Below are 15,796 nucleotides of genomic sequence, written 5' to 3' on the forward strand. Positions count from 1 at the left end.
TAGGCTACACATGCATGCAAGAACCCAATCTGAGATGCTCTAACAGTTCTTGAAGGGAAGGTAAGATACACACACACACACACACACACACACACACACACGGCCAGTCACTGTGCAAAACATATTTAATAACCATCTTATCCACCTAATCCTAGTAATAATCTTCTTGAGTGCTCTTGCTATGATTGTTATTACTGCTATTAATATCAACACATCATCATTTTGTAAGGGAAAGAAGAGCCCTCAGAAAAATTAAGTGATTTGCTTGAGGACACACAGCTAATGTTGGATTCCAAAGCTCTCTAAAAAGAAAAGAAAGGGATGGAAGAGTTTTACCCTTCATGTGGCCCTAGAAACCTAGAAGGTTTCAGTTTGTTCAGTTCATCCAGACTCTTACTTGCTCAGTCTTTACTATAATAGGGTGTCTTCTCTGATGCCCATTTTCTTGAAGAGAAAGATGGTGGCCAGAGAGTAGTTTAAAGGTTAAGATACATGACTTGTTTGCAACTGACCCCAGCTCTATCCCTGAGACCACATGGTTCCCTGAGATCACTAGGTAACAGCTCTGGAGACCCCCAAGTACCAGTGGGCAACGCTGGGGTGGCCTGGGTAAACGCCAGCACCACAGGACCCCAGCAACACTTCATCCTTGGGCTCGTGCATTGATCCCCTTCCTCACCCCATAGCCAGACTTTCAGGGTCCCTTAAGCATCACTTTGGAGGGGAACAATGTTGGACCATGTGTGCCCACAGTGAACAAGATGTAGACCTGTGGGTGTCCCTTTGGCTTCTGTTCTGTAGCAGCCTTCAGAGGCGAGGCAGCACGCCACCCTTACCACTGCTTACCCACAATATCTTCATAGGCATTTTCTTCTAAAGTGCTTTTGGATCCAAACTTGGGTTGGCTCTCAGTACCATTCTCAGTGGGAGAAGAGGGGTACAAGGACTGGAGACTGGATGCATCCTCAAACTCAAAGGATTTTCTGTAGACAAGAAGAACAAGAGTCATTCCAGGTGACCTAGTCTTGCTACCTTGTTGGGGAACAGCCCTGGGCAACTGCCAAAATAATAGGTCCTCCCTTAAACCACCTATTCAAGTAACATCCAACTGGATCCAAATTTACCAGCCAAATGAAGAGATAGATGGTCCGAAAGGCCTCGCCTGGATGCCTGCAAATAATCCCCATGACAATACCACAGATGGAAAGGACCATGTCTGACACTGTGTCAAATGTTTCCAATGTGTTCTTGCTAATCCTCACAAGGCTGCCTCTAAGCGTTGTGTCATTTCATAAATGAGGAGATGGAGTCTCTGGGAGGTTAAGTGAGAGAGGTGGAACTCAGCCAGGCTGTCTGGTGCCAGGGCCTGAGCTTCTGACTCAAGCCCTCTAGGCCCTGGAGAATATCCTCCTTGAGAAGTACCTACTTTGACCACCACAGGAACTGAGTGCCATTCCCACTTTCTGCACCTTACAGCCACGTCTGCATCCTGGCAGAGGCTGCTGCCACCACAGTGAGTGGCTCTTATGTGCCTGATACTGGACAGATGATGTCCAGGCTAATGGGGAGGGGGCGGCGAGGGTGAGGACCTATTGGTAAAGGGTTGTCTGCTCAAACCAGAAGGGCTAAAACCTCGAAATGAATCCCAGTTTTCCTGAGGTAGAAGTAGGACCATCTAAACCCAAAAGCTGTTGCCAACCATTTCTCGTCAGCTAGTCGCCTGCTCCTTTCCAGTCCTTACGTAACCTTCCCTCTGTTGTTGAACTTCAAAAAGGCCCTGCAGCCTGCTAGCTCAGACACCCACTTCTCTCCTTTGCTGACCCTCGCTGTGTCCTCTCCCTCTTTGAGGCAGCTTCCAGCAGGTTCCTGGGGAGCGAGGGGGCGGAAGGCACAGAGTGAATCCTTCTCTCACCCACCAGCATCTTCTCTCCTTCTGGGTAACATTAGACCTTTTAGTCAACAAAAGTGCTTTCTCTCGTTTAATAATAAATACCAATTCCTAAAAGTCCCGGGGGCCAAGTCAAGGATGAAAAGTGTCCCAACAGGTGACATTTTGTTCTCAACTTGCTTGGCTACACTGTAGCACCCACACAACCAGACACCGCAGTATGGCTTGTGTCTGACCTCTGTGACATATTTGTTCCTGACTTTAACGATGACCCTGGCAGAAGCTTTTCAGGCTCCAGTTAGGGATTCCCCGTTTCCACTGGCCTCCCAGATGCCAGAAACACTCAGAGGTTAGCTAGAGAGTTCTCTGTCACTCTGCACTTTCTAGGGACTCAAGATGGACAAGGCACAAGCACATTTCCTGTTTGATCATTCCCCAAACCTCTGTCCTTAGCTCAAACTCCTCAACCAGTTAAATACCCGAGGGCTGAAAGCAGTGACCCCTGGATATCTGTGTGCAGAGACCGCCGGGTGGGAGACCTCGCTCTCATTAATGTACACACAGGGTCAACACCTTACACTCCCTTCAGTACGCAGACACAAAACATGTTCAGCCAAACTATCCCTGAACATCCTTCAGAAATGAAACATAGCGAGGACCAACACCCGGTCTTTTGTGAAGACTAATAAAGTCAGTTTCTGAATCAAGTTTTTTAAAACAAATTTCTTTTGCTTCCACTCAACACCAATAATATCCAGCTTCTTTTTTAAAAAACTGCAAAGCATGTAAAATGGAAGAATCATACCTGGCATAACAGAGACAAACTTACCATCTCATAGTCCACAGCAGTGGAAAGGCCAATAAAACAGTCTGCACTTTTTGAACTGTTTCTCTCTCCCTCTCTCTCCCTCTCTCTTTCCCCCTCCCCCCAGTAAAGGTTTAAATATATGCAGTTAATTCTGACACGAAGTAACTCCACCATATATGGTATATGGGTGCAAACATTCGATATAAATGTGGGGGAAGACAGGTCTAACTTGCAGGCTCGTGTACTTGTCCGCACCCCTTTCACTGGGCGAACTGCTTTCCTGCCGTTCTAAATTTAGAACAAAAGAGGCTTTCCTTGCTTTTCAATCCAATTTAGATGTTTCTCCCTTGGGGTCTCCGTATCATCCTACACCTCACCCCACACTGGAGAGCATAGCAGCCACAATTTACTGTGACCCTCTCACCTGTGGCAAACCACACACTCCCTGAACAAGGACCCACTCACTGCCTCTATGTGCCCTGAGCAGCTCGAGGCTCGGCACGGGCAAGCCCTAGAGGGCTGCAGGCATGGGAATGGATGACGATGGACAATGCAAATACTCGTGGCAGGTTGTGAGAGAATTAAAGAATCTGAGAGCATGCTGGGGTGGAGCCCAAATGGGACTTTCCTTAGCCACGGGCTCTTCCTTCCCGACTCCTTCCTCCCAGCTCCTGACAGGAGTTTCTCTACGAGATGGGATACGCTAGATGGAGACTGAGGCATGAAGTCAGACCTCTCAGTGTCTGTGTCGCAAGCCATAATGCCCAAAAGGAGAGAGAGAGTATGGGGAATACTTTCTGCCGTGGAGGCAGGGGGAGGGTGGGGAAGGGGGGGTATACCGGGGATATCGGTGGTGGGGAATGTGCAGTGGTGGAGGGATGGGTGTTTGGTCACTGTGTGATTGTAACCCAAACATGAAAGCTTGTAACTATCTCATGGTGATTCAATAAATTTTTTTTTTTTTAAAAATGCTCAGACGAGAAACAAACATGAAAGCCCATCTGACTGAGGGTGAGGGAAAAACGCAGCGAGAGGTCGGAGCAGAGGCCTTCCAAAGTGAGCAGGTTCCCCGCTGACCCTGTTTAGAGGACTTTTCCCAGGCTGTCAGCTTTCCCTAGCCCCGGCGGCTGCAGCTGCGAGGCCCTAAGAGGCTGGCCAGGTAGTTCAGGTCACCTACTATACATCTGACCAGGAGAACCACTTGAGTCTGAGAACAGATGGTCCTTGGACGTGGCCAGGAAATAGGTAAAAATATTCTTTCTCTCTTTTTCTGTTCAGTCTCCCCTCTCAGGATCCAAGGACCCCTTCTCCCTACAGGGCCTGGGCGAGAGGAAACCATGTGTCACTGTGCTGGCTACAGCCCGGACCCAGCCTCACTCACTCCCGCTGGCATGTCAGGTTGTCTTAAGGCTGAGATCCTCCACGCCTGCAGGAGACTGTTCTTCTACCTGAAAGTGAGGGGGCCCTTTCTGTCCTTCTCGGGACCTTTGAGGATGTGCTGACCAATTCTACCCCACTGGTCAAGCCCAGCCAACACAGTAGGTATAAGGCACGCAGAAGATACGCACCCCTCTTCCTCCTGCAGAGCGAGCAATCTCTTTCCCCTCAACCACACTGCTCCCTAACAGTGCTCCAGTGCTCGGGGACATCTGGGCCGACTCCAGTTCGCTCCTGCACCCTGTGCACTGCCAAGAAAGCCAGGGAGTGCATTACCTGCTCTGGGACTTGCGGTGACCACGCACGTCCTTCTTGGGTCTCCGGGTGACGGGTGGGGCCGGGGTGGAGGGCAGGGGGGGTGGAGCAGCAGGTGTGGGCGAAGGAGGTAGACCATTGCTTGGCTTGCTCTTGGGGTTCTTGTCAGCCTCGTATTCGAAGGTGCGCTTGGGCTTGGGGACGGGGTTCACAGCGGGGTCTGGGGAGCTCTTCGATGGCAGCAGCTGGCAGTCGGGGCTACTTCCCGGGGTCCCTGGCTTCGTGGAGCTGCTGCCTTCCCTCTCTGGGGGCGGGCCCGCCTCCCCCCCGACTCCGGTGCCACCCGCTGCCCGGCTGCCAGTGCTCCCGCTCGCGCTCCCCTCCAGTTCCTCCAATGTGCCCAAGGCCCCCGGCTGCCTTCTCCCCCGGTCTACGGTGTAGCAGCTGCTGGGGAGCTGGGGGAGGCCCCGGCCCGGCTGCTCCTTCAGGGCCTGTTCGATTTTCTGGATCCGGCTCAGCACGGCTGAGCTCTCTTTCCGGCCGCCCCCATGCCCCCGCAGGAAGGCGCTGGGCTCGCCCCGGCCAGGCCGCTTCTCCAGCCGGGGACAGGCTTCCCGCACCGGGGGCGCCTCTCCCTCCTCCTCGGTCTCAGGGTAGGAGCACTCGGAGAAGGTCCTGCTCATCCTCCGGAGGCCCTTGAAATCAAAGGTCTTTTCCGAGCCACACGGGGACGGCGCCACGCTGGGGCAGCCCTCACTGGCCGCCAACTCGCCCCCCGAGCCCTCCCGCCTCTCGCCACACATGCTCATCCTGGGAGAAGCCTCGCGGCGACCTTCCCATGCTGAAATCTTCTCCCGGATGCCCAGACTGTGGGCACGGGTGCCAGTGCGGTTTAGGACGACACTCCGTGGGCTGGAGGCCGGCCCTGGGGACGGTGTGCTCCGGGCAAGGGGCGGGCAGGCAGCGACCCCCTCTACATCCTGGGCCGCGGCGTGGATGTTCTCCTTCCAGTCCCCTCTCTGGCACGCAGGGCCAACGCCGGACTTGAGGGGGCAGATGGGTGGCGAAGTGTCTGGGGCGGGAGCTTCAGGATTGGGGGGTAAAGGGTCACAGGGGTGCCAGTCCTTGAGGAGCAGCCGGGAGCTGGAACGGCTTGGAGACCTGCAGGCTGACGTTTCACTGTCACTGAGCGGGTACAGGGGGCTCCTCGGTGGGGAGAGAACTGGAGGTGGAGAGACTGACTGAGACCTGGGGGAGAAAAAAAACAACACAAAAGTGGGGCGAGAAGATTAAATGGGAGAATGCGTCGGCCCGACAGGCAGACGGGTGGCATTCTTAGGGAGCCCGGCGCCTCTGATCCGCAGGGCCCTTCAGCCGTCCCAGTAATGTTCCTACAAAGCTGTCCTCAAGGAGAGAAACAGCTCCTCCCCCACAGTGGGCCAAACACAAGGGCCCTTTCTGCCACTCCATCCTCCAGAGCCCCTGAGCACTGTGCGGAACAGATGCCAGCTCAGGCTAAGAGCGTCTCAGGAGTTTGCATGTGTCAACCAGGATGTGCTGCTAAGTGGCTAACGTTGGTTCTGGGGGAGAAGGGGAGGTGGGGAAAAGCATTAATCCACAACATATACCAAGTTCTGGGGTATACTTGTGCCTGTTACCACTGGCCTTGAGCTACAGTGAGGCACTGATGGCGAAGTTAGGGTGAAACACTCACGACCAGCTCTCAGGAGCTGACACAAAGCAGCTCCATCAACCACTTCCTGAAGTGGCCTCAAATCTCCACTCCTCTGTCTGACTCCTGACAGCCTTTTGATCTATCTCCCCTGAGACTTCTGCTACCAGACATGAGATGCCGCTCCCCAGCTTACACCTTGACTAGAATCTGAATTCCTGAAGGAGTCAAGAGGATGAGGAAGGCCCCTCAAGAGAGAGCCCTTCCCAGCCCTTCCCCCTACCCAGAGGTTCACAAAGTGAGAGACTGACTTGGTTACCCCACCTCCGGAAGAGGCAACCCCTCAAGAAGGCATCAGTCATTTGCAGTTTGTAGCAAATACCTGAATCCAGCATGCTTCGGGTTAGAAAGAAACGCTTAACTTAACACAAAAACTCTTTAAGGAGATAATCATTCTTTCCCCTACCACCTTTCTTTCACAAATGAAAAAATACCAGGCGTGAAAAGGCTGGGCAGGTGGTGGTGAAACCAGAACAAACACTTACACCACAGATGTCACCTCCATGAGGAGGAAGCCATGGCCTTGGTCATCTTTGTGAACTATCTGGGTCCCCAAAACATACTCAGCAGAAAGCCCCACAACTCCCACGCCACGCTTTGTCTTGAATGACGGGTTCATAAATACCAGGATCCCTCTTAATCTTTCCTGCTATGGCATTTCTTCAAGGTCAAGGGACACACATCAAGGTATTTGGAAATGCTCAGAATGGAGGAAAAGGCGAAGGTGAGCTGACTGGGGGGAAGAATGAGAACACTTTTTTCTTTTTTTGGTCACACCTGATGGTACTCAGGGCTTACTCCTGGTTCTGCACTCAGGAATTACTCCTGGAAGTGCGTGGGGGACCAGCGGGGATGCCAGGGATCGAACCCAGGTCAGCAGTGTGCAAGGGAAATGCCCAGATGCTCTATTACCGCTCTGTTCCTGAATGCACTTCTTTAGTTGTGCACCAAAGTAACCACCATCAACTTTCAATCTTCTTCCCAATCAGTTTCAGTCCAAAAAAAAAAAAAAAAGATCAGGCTTTGCCAGCAGGGCCTGCTACGTGGGCCAACCTGACCCTAACACTATAGCCCTTAGAGCTGGGCCATCCAGCCTCCCAGGCCCCAGAGTGCCCTGCCATCCAGGAAAGGCCGCCAGCTGCCCTGGAGCCAGGCTGCTGTCACTGCCTGCTCACACACAGAAAACTGGAGCTCGGGTGAGTCAGGGATTGGCTGGCAATTCCCTGTTGGGTCACAGCCTCTGGCTGCCCCCGGTCAACAGGAAACCTCAACATGCTCAAGTTGTTTTTAAAAGGACAAGTCAAACAAGAACCATCCCATGTGTACACGGGCACAGACGAGGGAAATTGGGGGCGCAGCCAAGCCGGAGACCAAAAGGACCGCTCAGCGAGGTGGTGTGGACGGGACTGACCTCAGCACTCCCTGGCGTCGACAGCGGCAGGCAAGGCACCAGGCTGCGCGTGAGGAGATCCCAAGCACCCACGCTCAAGAGGAGCCTTAGGTGGCAAGTTTACTTCACGGGGCCTTTAGTCCATCCCAGTCTACCAAGATGTATCAGGGCCACATAAAGAACTCTTGAGTTTCAGTTATTCTAACCAAGAGGGGAGTATCTTTGACAGAAGGCAGCCATATCGTTTTATAAAATTTATTCAGGGTATTTAGTGAGCACCTTCTACGTTTCAGGCCCATCCTAAGTTACTAACTACAAGAATGAACGAACGGACAAAAATCCATGTCCTCCTGAAGTTCAAATTTTAGTAGAAGATGACAGGTATCTAAAGAGACTCAGAAGCCTTTTCAAACCACAAATGCTTTATCACTCCAGAGATTTAGAATTATGCTAACCTGGTGAGGACACCTCACCCACCACAGAGAGACTTTCCCCGTCCTTGGGCACACGGTTCCTCAGAGGATGTGGTACTGTGACTTCCATAGGCAGGAGAGAAAACAGTGAAGACCTCGGGCCTGTCTGATCCCAGTGTGCTAACAAACATTGATTTTACCTCGATAAATCCCAAACAGCTCACCAATTCTCTCCAAGCCTACCAAGCCTGCCCTAATTTTTATCTCCTCACCTCAACTGTAGCACTGTACCCCATTGTTCATCGATTTGCTCAAGTTGGCACCAGTAACGTCTCCATTGTGAGACTTGTTACTGTTTTTGGCACATCGAATATGCCACAGGTAGCTTGCCAGGCTCTGCCATGCGGGCCGGATACTCTCGGTAGCTTGCCGGGCTCTCCGAGAGGGATGGAAGAATTGAACCCAGGTCGGCCTCGTGCAAGGCAAACACCCTACCCGCTGTGCTATCGCTCCAATCCATCCTCCTCACCTCAAGCAAAGAATAAAAGAGAGGAGACACTCTTTCCTTGCAACATCCTGGGTCCTCTGTGTCCCTGCGGATCTGCAGCCCAGAGCTGTAGCGACTCCCTGCCCCATCTCCTTACACAGAGCAGGCCACTGTGCTCCAGAAATTCAGAATGGCCAAAAAGAGCCCTTTCCATATTGACCTGGATCCCAAGCGTCCCTGGATTCATCCCAGAAAAGGCAGCATTCACACTCTCCAAAGTCTGGGGATAAATCCGTCAACAATGCACAGAGGGTGCACCCTCCTCCAATCAGCTCCAACTCTCACTTGAGGGCAGAGCTCACCCCTGTCACTCTATGCACTTCCAGTTCAACCCCTTCTGAGGAGCATGGCCATGGGCACAGCTTCTGGTTTTAGTTCCTCACATTGTTCTAACCGCATCATAAGACTGTCATGAGTAAATGAGTCCAGGAATGTGAAATGATGTCACACACTGAAAAACCCACTCTGACAGTTAATTATGGATAGGAAAAAAACTCAGCAGGTTACCCTAGACCAGTGGTTCTCAACAGAGGGTGAGAGCATCACGGCGTCAGGGTTCAGATTTTAGTCTAATTACTAACAAGGTCTCCATGACTTTGAGGAAACCATGTTTCCTCTCTAAGTCTCAGTTTCCTCATCTGTAAAATGGAGGTTAAAAGAACATGTATCTTGCCAACGATTGTTCAGCAATGAAGCAGTTGCCTTGCTTGTGTGAGACTCTGGGTTTGATTGCTGGCAATGCAGGAGAAAAAGTTCCTCCCAAACAAAGCATGAATCCCAGAGGACTGCTGTAAGGAATGAAGACAAAAACACTTCAAACTGAAAAGCTGAGTTTGGTGGCTAACACGTAATACTCAGTCTTTGTTTAATATTTGCTAACATTAATAAGAAATTATGTAGGAGAATTGCTTGGAAAACTTTTTCTCTCAATTTTTTAGTGAAGAAGACAGTTTTTATCTTGAAGCAATATACTTTTATGAAACTTATTTTGAAACATTTGAGGAGAGAGAAAGAGGAATACGTGTTCGAGAGAAAAGATGGGCTCTGTTCAAGAGGAAAGATGCACTTATGCAGAGTGGATACAAAGGAAAGAAGAAAGCGAGAGACGTATTTAAGGGAAAACACAGGCTTCAAAGAGCAAGCATGGGAAACTTCCTAACAACTACACTTAGTTTCTGAATCTTCAGGAAGAAGGGGAAAAGAAGGGAAGGGGGTAAGTTGAATATGACCACAAATTCTTTGCAATTCATGCCATTATGAGGTGGTCTATTTTTCTGCCCCTTTAATCCAGGTTGACCGCACAGATTTGTTCGGACCAATGGAATGTGATGTGAATTAAATTATCAAGCTCCAAACTTGTGACCTCCAGAGACTGTGCAGTTTCTCCCATTACATATCTGCAAGTATGTCTTGAGAGAGTTACATAGGGAAGACAATCTCGTGGTTAGAGCACAACTGAGCACCTTAGCCATGGGCCAACTACTTGAGCTTGATGTGAGCTGGTGTATGAGTTCACTGTCATTTATATGAGTGAGCCCAGGGGAAAGCAGTAATGGAACGGGCTCGTTGAACACACAGAAATAAGACATTGTTCTAAGCCACTATGTCTTAGAACAGTTGGCTATAACGCTATAGTTGGCTATAGTGACAGAATATAGTGAAAGAATGTAGGTAGTAAAGATGCAGTTGGTCCCATGTCAGTGTAGACCCATACGCTGGATCTTCCATCACATAGCTCTCTCTACTTCCCCTAGATCCAGCCTCCTTGACCTTACATTTGGATGAGATCAAATGACCTCTAGCAGAGATCAGTGCTAGAGGTTCTGGCATTCTTTTTGGGACTCCTCCTTCAATCGGCCTTTCATCTGAGGTTGAGAGAGGGCTTGGGAGGAAGATGCATATCTAGAGAACAGAGAAGGGGAGGAAGAACACTCTGGGGACCAGCAGTCAGAATCAGCGGTTCCTCATAAACAATGGCTTTACCTCCTTGACAAGCATGGTGCAGAGTACTCATTCTTGGACTTCAGTATCACTCTCTATTTCGTTTCCCAGTTTCTGAAACGGAAGTGAAACTAAAAACAAAATCATCTTTCCTCTGTTGGACAAGAGGAAACTATAGCTAGGAGAAAGGCAATGTCAGCATCCAAGTGTTCTCAGGAAGCCAATCACTTAAATAAACTCTTAAATTTGGGTTTGGGCTCTGATTCTGCCATGGACTCTCCAGTTTCATATGTCCAGGGTTCCAGGGCATATTTCCATCAATCTCTGAGCCCTCAACATGAGAACAAACGAAGTCATGCTCAGTACAGAGTCAGCTGTACCATTAACTTTTTTCCCATTCAACAGTATTTATTGAGTGACAACTTCATATTTAGACACTGAGGACCAGCAGAGAATAAAAATAAAGGATTTTGCTTTGTTTTGTTTTTGCAGTGCCCTGAGACAAAACCCAGGACCTCACACAAGCAAGGCAAGTGTTCTACCACTGAGCCATACCCCTGCCCTAGACACTCTAACAGGTAATATTCCAAGCCAACAGAATTGCTTTATTTGTTTAGAATGAACTGACAATAAACAGACCAACGTTCTGGATGGCTATAATATCAATGAAGAAAAATGAAGTAGAGTAAAGGGGTAAATACTAGTAGCGAAGAGATCGGGGAACCCTTGCCAAGGGTTCATGTGAACGTAACCTTAAGGAAGTAAGCAATGTCATTTTCCAAGAGAGGAATGTTCTAGGCAGAAGAGTGGGAGGGCAAAGGCTTGACACAGCTGCATACTCTCTATATTCTGGGGGCAGCAAGAGGCCAGTGTTAACCAGAGTGGAGTCAGAAGAAGAATGGGCTGGAGATTAGCCAGAGAGGTACCAGAGGACACATCATGGAAGTTGGTGGACTAGTAATAGTAATACTTACTCCATGAAGGAAGCTCTTGTGAGCAGAATAACAGTATAATTGGAATCGCATCATAGGAAAAAACAGAGGACTGCATATATGGCAGAAAGGAACTTATTGGAAGATCCATGCAATAATCCAGAGAGGAGATTATGATGAGTCAGAGTTAAACAACAGCAAAAGAGATGGGTTTTTGAGGGCTATGCCAATAATAGTTACTATCAAATTGGATGAGAAGTCAGAGAGACGAAGAGAATGATAGCACCAAAGATTTTGACCAGAGCGGGGATTTATGGTTAAGATTTCCACTTGGAAGTCATCATTAGTATACAGATATTGTTTAAAAACACTACAACTAGGCAGGTTCTGTGGCCAAGTGGTAAAATGTCTGTTTCATAATAGCATTATGAATAGGCTGGGGAGATGGCCCAAACGCTGAACTGCATGCTCTGTGGAGGGAGGGGGCCTGTGTGTGATCCTGACACCACCAGAAGAGATTCCTGAGCAGAGCCAGGAGTAGTTCTCATGCCCCCTAGCATTGCCGGGTGTGGCCCAATAGTAAAGAACCACCACCAAAGATGTGCATGATGAGATTATCTAGAAAGTGAGTGCAGAATACTGAATGACCGAAACCTACCCAGGGCACGCCAGGGCCTACAGGTCAGATAGAGCAGGAAAAACTAGCCACAGGAATGATGGGGAAAAGCATGTAGCAAGGAATGAGAACCACAAAGAATGAGGTTGTGAGACCTTCAAGATTAAGGAGTTATCAACAGAGTAAACTGCTAACAGTAGAATAAGACTGAAAAATGATCATTAGATGTGGCAGTGAGAAGGTCTCAATTTTCCTTGAGAAGGAAAATTCTGGAAGACAGGTAGGAAGCGGAACCAGACTAGAAGAACCAGAGAAAAGGGGAGGAAAGTGGAGACAGAGTTCAGACAATTCTTTCAAAGGGTTTTCCTCAAAGGGGAGCAAGAAAATAAAGTGGTAGGGGAGAATATCGAGTCATAGAAGCATTTTGTTAGTTAATTGGAGCTAGGAAATATTATAATATGCTTGAACAATGATTCAGTAGAGAGGAAAACACTACTGACGCAGAATAAGAGATCATCCTTGAGCCAGCAGCGAAGGGAATGAGAATCAAAGGCCTAAGCCTGAGAGTTGCCCTGTGGACTGGAGAATCCCCTTTATTCCTTTTCTGATCCATTTGGGCTGAGAATCTTCTCACATGCTCTCCATCCTCATGCTGCTCTATGCTTCTTTTGTCCCAAGTTTTTTTGTTTTTTTTTTTGTTTCCTGGGTCACACCCAGCGATGCACAGGGGTTATTCCTGGCTCTGCCCTCAAGAATTACCCCTGGCAGTGCTCAGGGGACCATATGGGATGCCAGAAATTGAACCCAGGTTGGCCGAATGCAAGGCAAACGCCCTACCCACTGTGCTATCGCTCCAGCCCCTGCCCCAAGTTTTTACTGCTGCATATATTCCAGTTCACTCCAGAAAAAAGGAGACAAGGTCCTGATTTGTTCATTCCTCCCCACACTACAGTTCTCTAGTAAGATGACTAAGTCCTTTCACGACACTTTCCCTCCATTCTCCGCTCAATGCTGTGTCACTGGTTCAGGCCTTAGCTTTCACCAGCACTATTAAAACAATTTCTTAAGTTGTCTCCTTGCTTTAGCTTTAACCCCATTCCCACCCATCCTCTCATCTGCAGGCATCTTTCTGAAATACAGTGTTTGAATAAATGCAAATTCACTGGGATGGTTGACAAGCTCCCCCTCCCCCAGATTCAATCTTCATGGTTCCTGCATCTCAGGCTTTTACTTCAAAATATCCCACATCTTACCTTTACCCACACCAAACTCCTTTATACTTCTAGTCCTTCACACTTTATTTCCTTTGTCTAAATGTCCATTTACATATCTCTGTAGTCAATTCCCAGTGGAATCTCTCTCAACCCAACCCCTTCACTCACATGGAGATGGTCAACTTCTGATGCTGTCACTGTGCCTAGAAAAAAAAAAATCTATCCTCTATCATGACAGTTTATTGAACGACTTTGTTTCCTGACCTGTCTTCTTACTACATTGAAGGATCTGCTCAAAAATGGAGGCAGCATCTTATTAATCCTGATACCCTAACCATTTGCACTGCATCGAGGACTTAGTAGGAATGAAGACATTGTGTTGAATGTTGTGCCGACATTGTGTTAAATAAATGAATAAAAAAAAATAAAAGATCAAAACTGAGATTGCCTTCCGGCCAGAGCATTGTCCTCAAACTTCCTTGCCTCCCTCCTGACGCCACCCAACGTGAAGCACAGCAGAGCAGTGCAGCACGGTTTTAGACATTCAACACAAAGATACTGGTTTCTACTAAATCCTCGATGCCATGAAGAGAGTAGGGATAACAAGATGAACAAGACACTGTCCCTGAAGACTTTTCCCATATGGTCTTAGTCAGTTATGGGTCCAAATGCCTAGAGACATGAGTTCTCCTTCGGTCTGGTTCCATCGCTTCCTGCGTTTGCTCATGGACAAGTCACCTAATTTTCAGTCTTATGTTCTTTACCTACATAACCAGGGGGAAATGCCACTCTGAATATCTTTACATTCTAGCTGTTAAAAACACAAATTTGTTAAGTAGAAGAAATATGAAGATAGATACAAAGCAGCCAAAGACACATAAGAACATTTTTGTTCTTACAAAATCCCAGAGTGTGAAACTGGGCCCTCGTGCCACTGCCTTATCAGCAGGCAGGCAGCTCTGCCGCTCAGCACAGGCACGAACGCCAACACGGCACCTATGACTGGCCAAAACCAACATTCATAGAGAGGGAGTCAGAGAAACAGATGAAAGCAGAAAGAAGAAAGGCAGTGGAAACGCAGAGGAAATGAAAAATAAACAGGATGAGAAACTCACACAAATGAATAATATGAGTGTAGGGTATAAATAATATGGACTAAGGTATAAAAAGAGAAACAAGTACAAAGAGAAGCCTGTGTGTGCGTGCATGTGTGTGTGTGTGTGTGTGTGTGTGTGTGTGTGTGTGTGTGTAGAAAGTACAGACTTCAAATGCACAGTGTCCTTCCTCTGGCATTGTTTGACCAAGAACATGATAAATTTGGGATAGTGACATGGAACTACATTGTTTTGCTTTATTTTATTTTGGGGCCACGCACTGCAGTGCTCTAGGAACTGGCTCAAGGCTGAGGGATTGTTCCTAGTGGTACTCAGGGGTCCATGTGGTGCCTAGCATCAACCCAGATCTCCTGGATGCAGAGCTCTAGCCCACTGGGCTATATCTCTGGCTCTTTTTACTTTCTTTTCTTTTTTTTTTTTGACTTGTGGGGTCACCCCTTCTGGACTTTTCTCATATATCAATCACAGCAAGGAAGCATTTGTGCTAAGGAATGCTCACCATACTGTCAAGTGTACCCAGTCACATTTTTGGAGGGAAGACTATCTATCTTTAGTACTTGATGACAAGAGAGTCCTAAACTCAACACTGTCTGGTCACAAGGATTCTAAAAGGTTCAGTACCTAGAAAAAAATAAGTAAGTTAGAGCCAGCTGGAAGATTCCTAAGAGTACAGGATAGCCCAAGGCACCAAGCTGGTCTATGAGTGCCAGGAAATAAATTAATCCAAAGTATCAGGTCACACATTGTCTGCCTCCCACTATCTTCCTGTCCGTAGCAAGCAGGTATCTATTCTACTCTGAGATTGCGATTTATAATAGGAAACACATATATTATCTTCTCCCCTTAAACAGTCCCTAAAACCCTTGCAATTTCCTAAGTGATACACGTCATAAATGTCTTTTTAAATGCAAGTTATGCAGATTTTATAAATTCTCTAAGAATGAGGGCTGGGGTGCTGGAGCAATAGTACATCAGGTAGGGCATTTGCCTTGCACGTGGTGACCCAGGTTCAATTCCCAGCATCCAATATGGTCCCCCAAGCACCACCAGGAGTAATTCCTGAGTGCAGAGCCAGGAGTAACCCCTGTGCATTGCCGGGTGTGATGCAAAAAGAAAAAAAAAAGAGAGAGAGAGAAAGAAAGAAAGAAAGAAAGAAAGAAAGAAAGAAAGAAAGAAAGAAAGAAAGAAAGAAAGAAAGAAAGAGAGAGAGAAAGAAAGAAAGACAAAGAAAGAGAGAAAGAGAGAAAGAAAGAAAGAAAGAAAGAAAGAGAAAAGAAACAAAGAAAGAGAAAGAAAGAAAAAGAGAGATAGAAAGAAAGAGAGAAAGAAAGAAAGAGAGAAAGAAAGAGAGAAAGAGAAAGAAAAAGAAAGAGAGAAAGAGAAAGAAAAAGAAAAAGAGAGAAAGTATGAAAGAGAGAGAGAAAGAAAGAGAAAGAAAGAAAAAAGAAAGAAAGAGGGCCGGAGCGATAGCACAGCGGGTAGGGCGTTTGCCTTGCATGCGGCCGACC

At 48.0% G+C, this 15,796-nt stretch overlaps 1 protein-coding gene across 3 annotated transcripts in view; it reads right to left on the reverse strand.

The window, feature by feature from the left end:
• The window catches only part of DENND2B (DENN domain containing 2B), a 186,969-nt gene that overhangs the window by 29,141 nt on the left and 142,032 nt on the right, over positions 1-15,796 (reverse strand). For all 3 annotated transcript variants that reach the window (XM_055142523.1, XM_055142524.1, XM_004613618.2), the window contains 2 exons: positions 4,410-5,636; positions 847-983 (listed from right to left, as the gene is read on the reverse strand). In XM_055142523.1, the coding sequence (XP_054998498.1) occupies positions 847-983; positions 4,410-5,636 (1,364 nt within the window). The remainder of the gene's footprint in view (positions 1-846; positions 984-4,409; positions 5,637-15,796) is intronic.

This window comes from Sorex araneus, chromosome 6, assembly GCF_027595985.1.
Source record: "Sorex araneus isolate mSorAra2 chromosome 6, mSorAra2.pri, whole genome shotgun sequence".
NCBI lineage: Eukaryota > Metazoa > Chordata > Mammalia > Eulipotyphla > Soricidae > Sorex > Sorex araneus.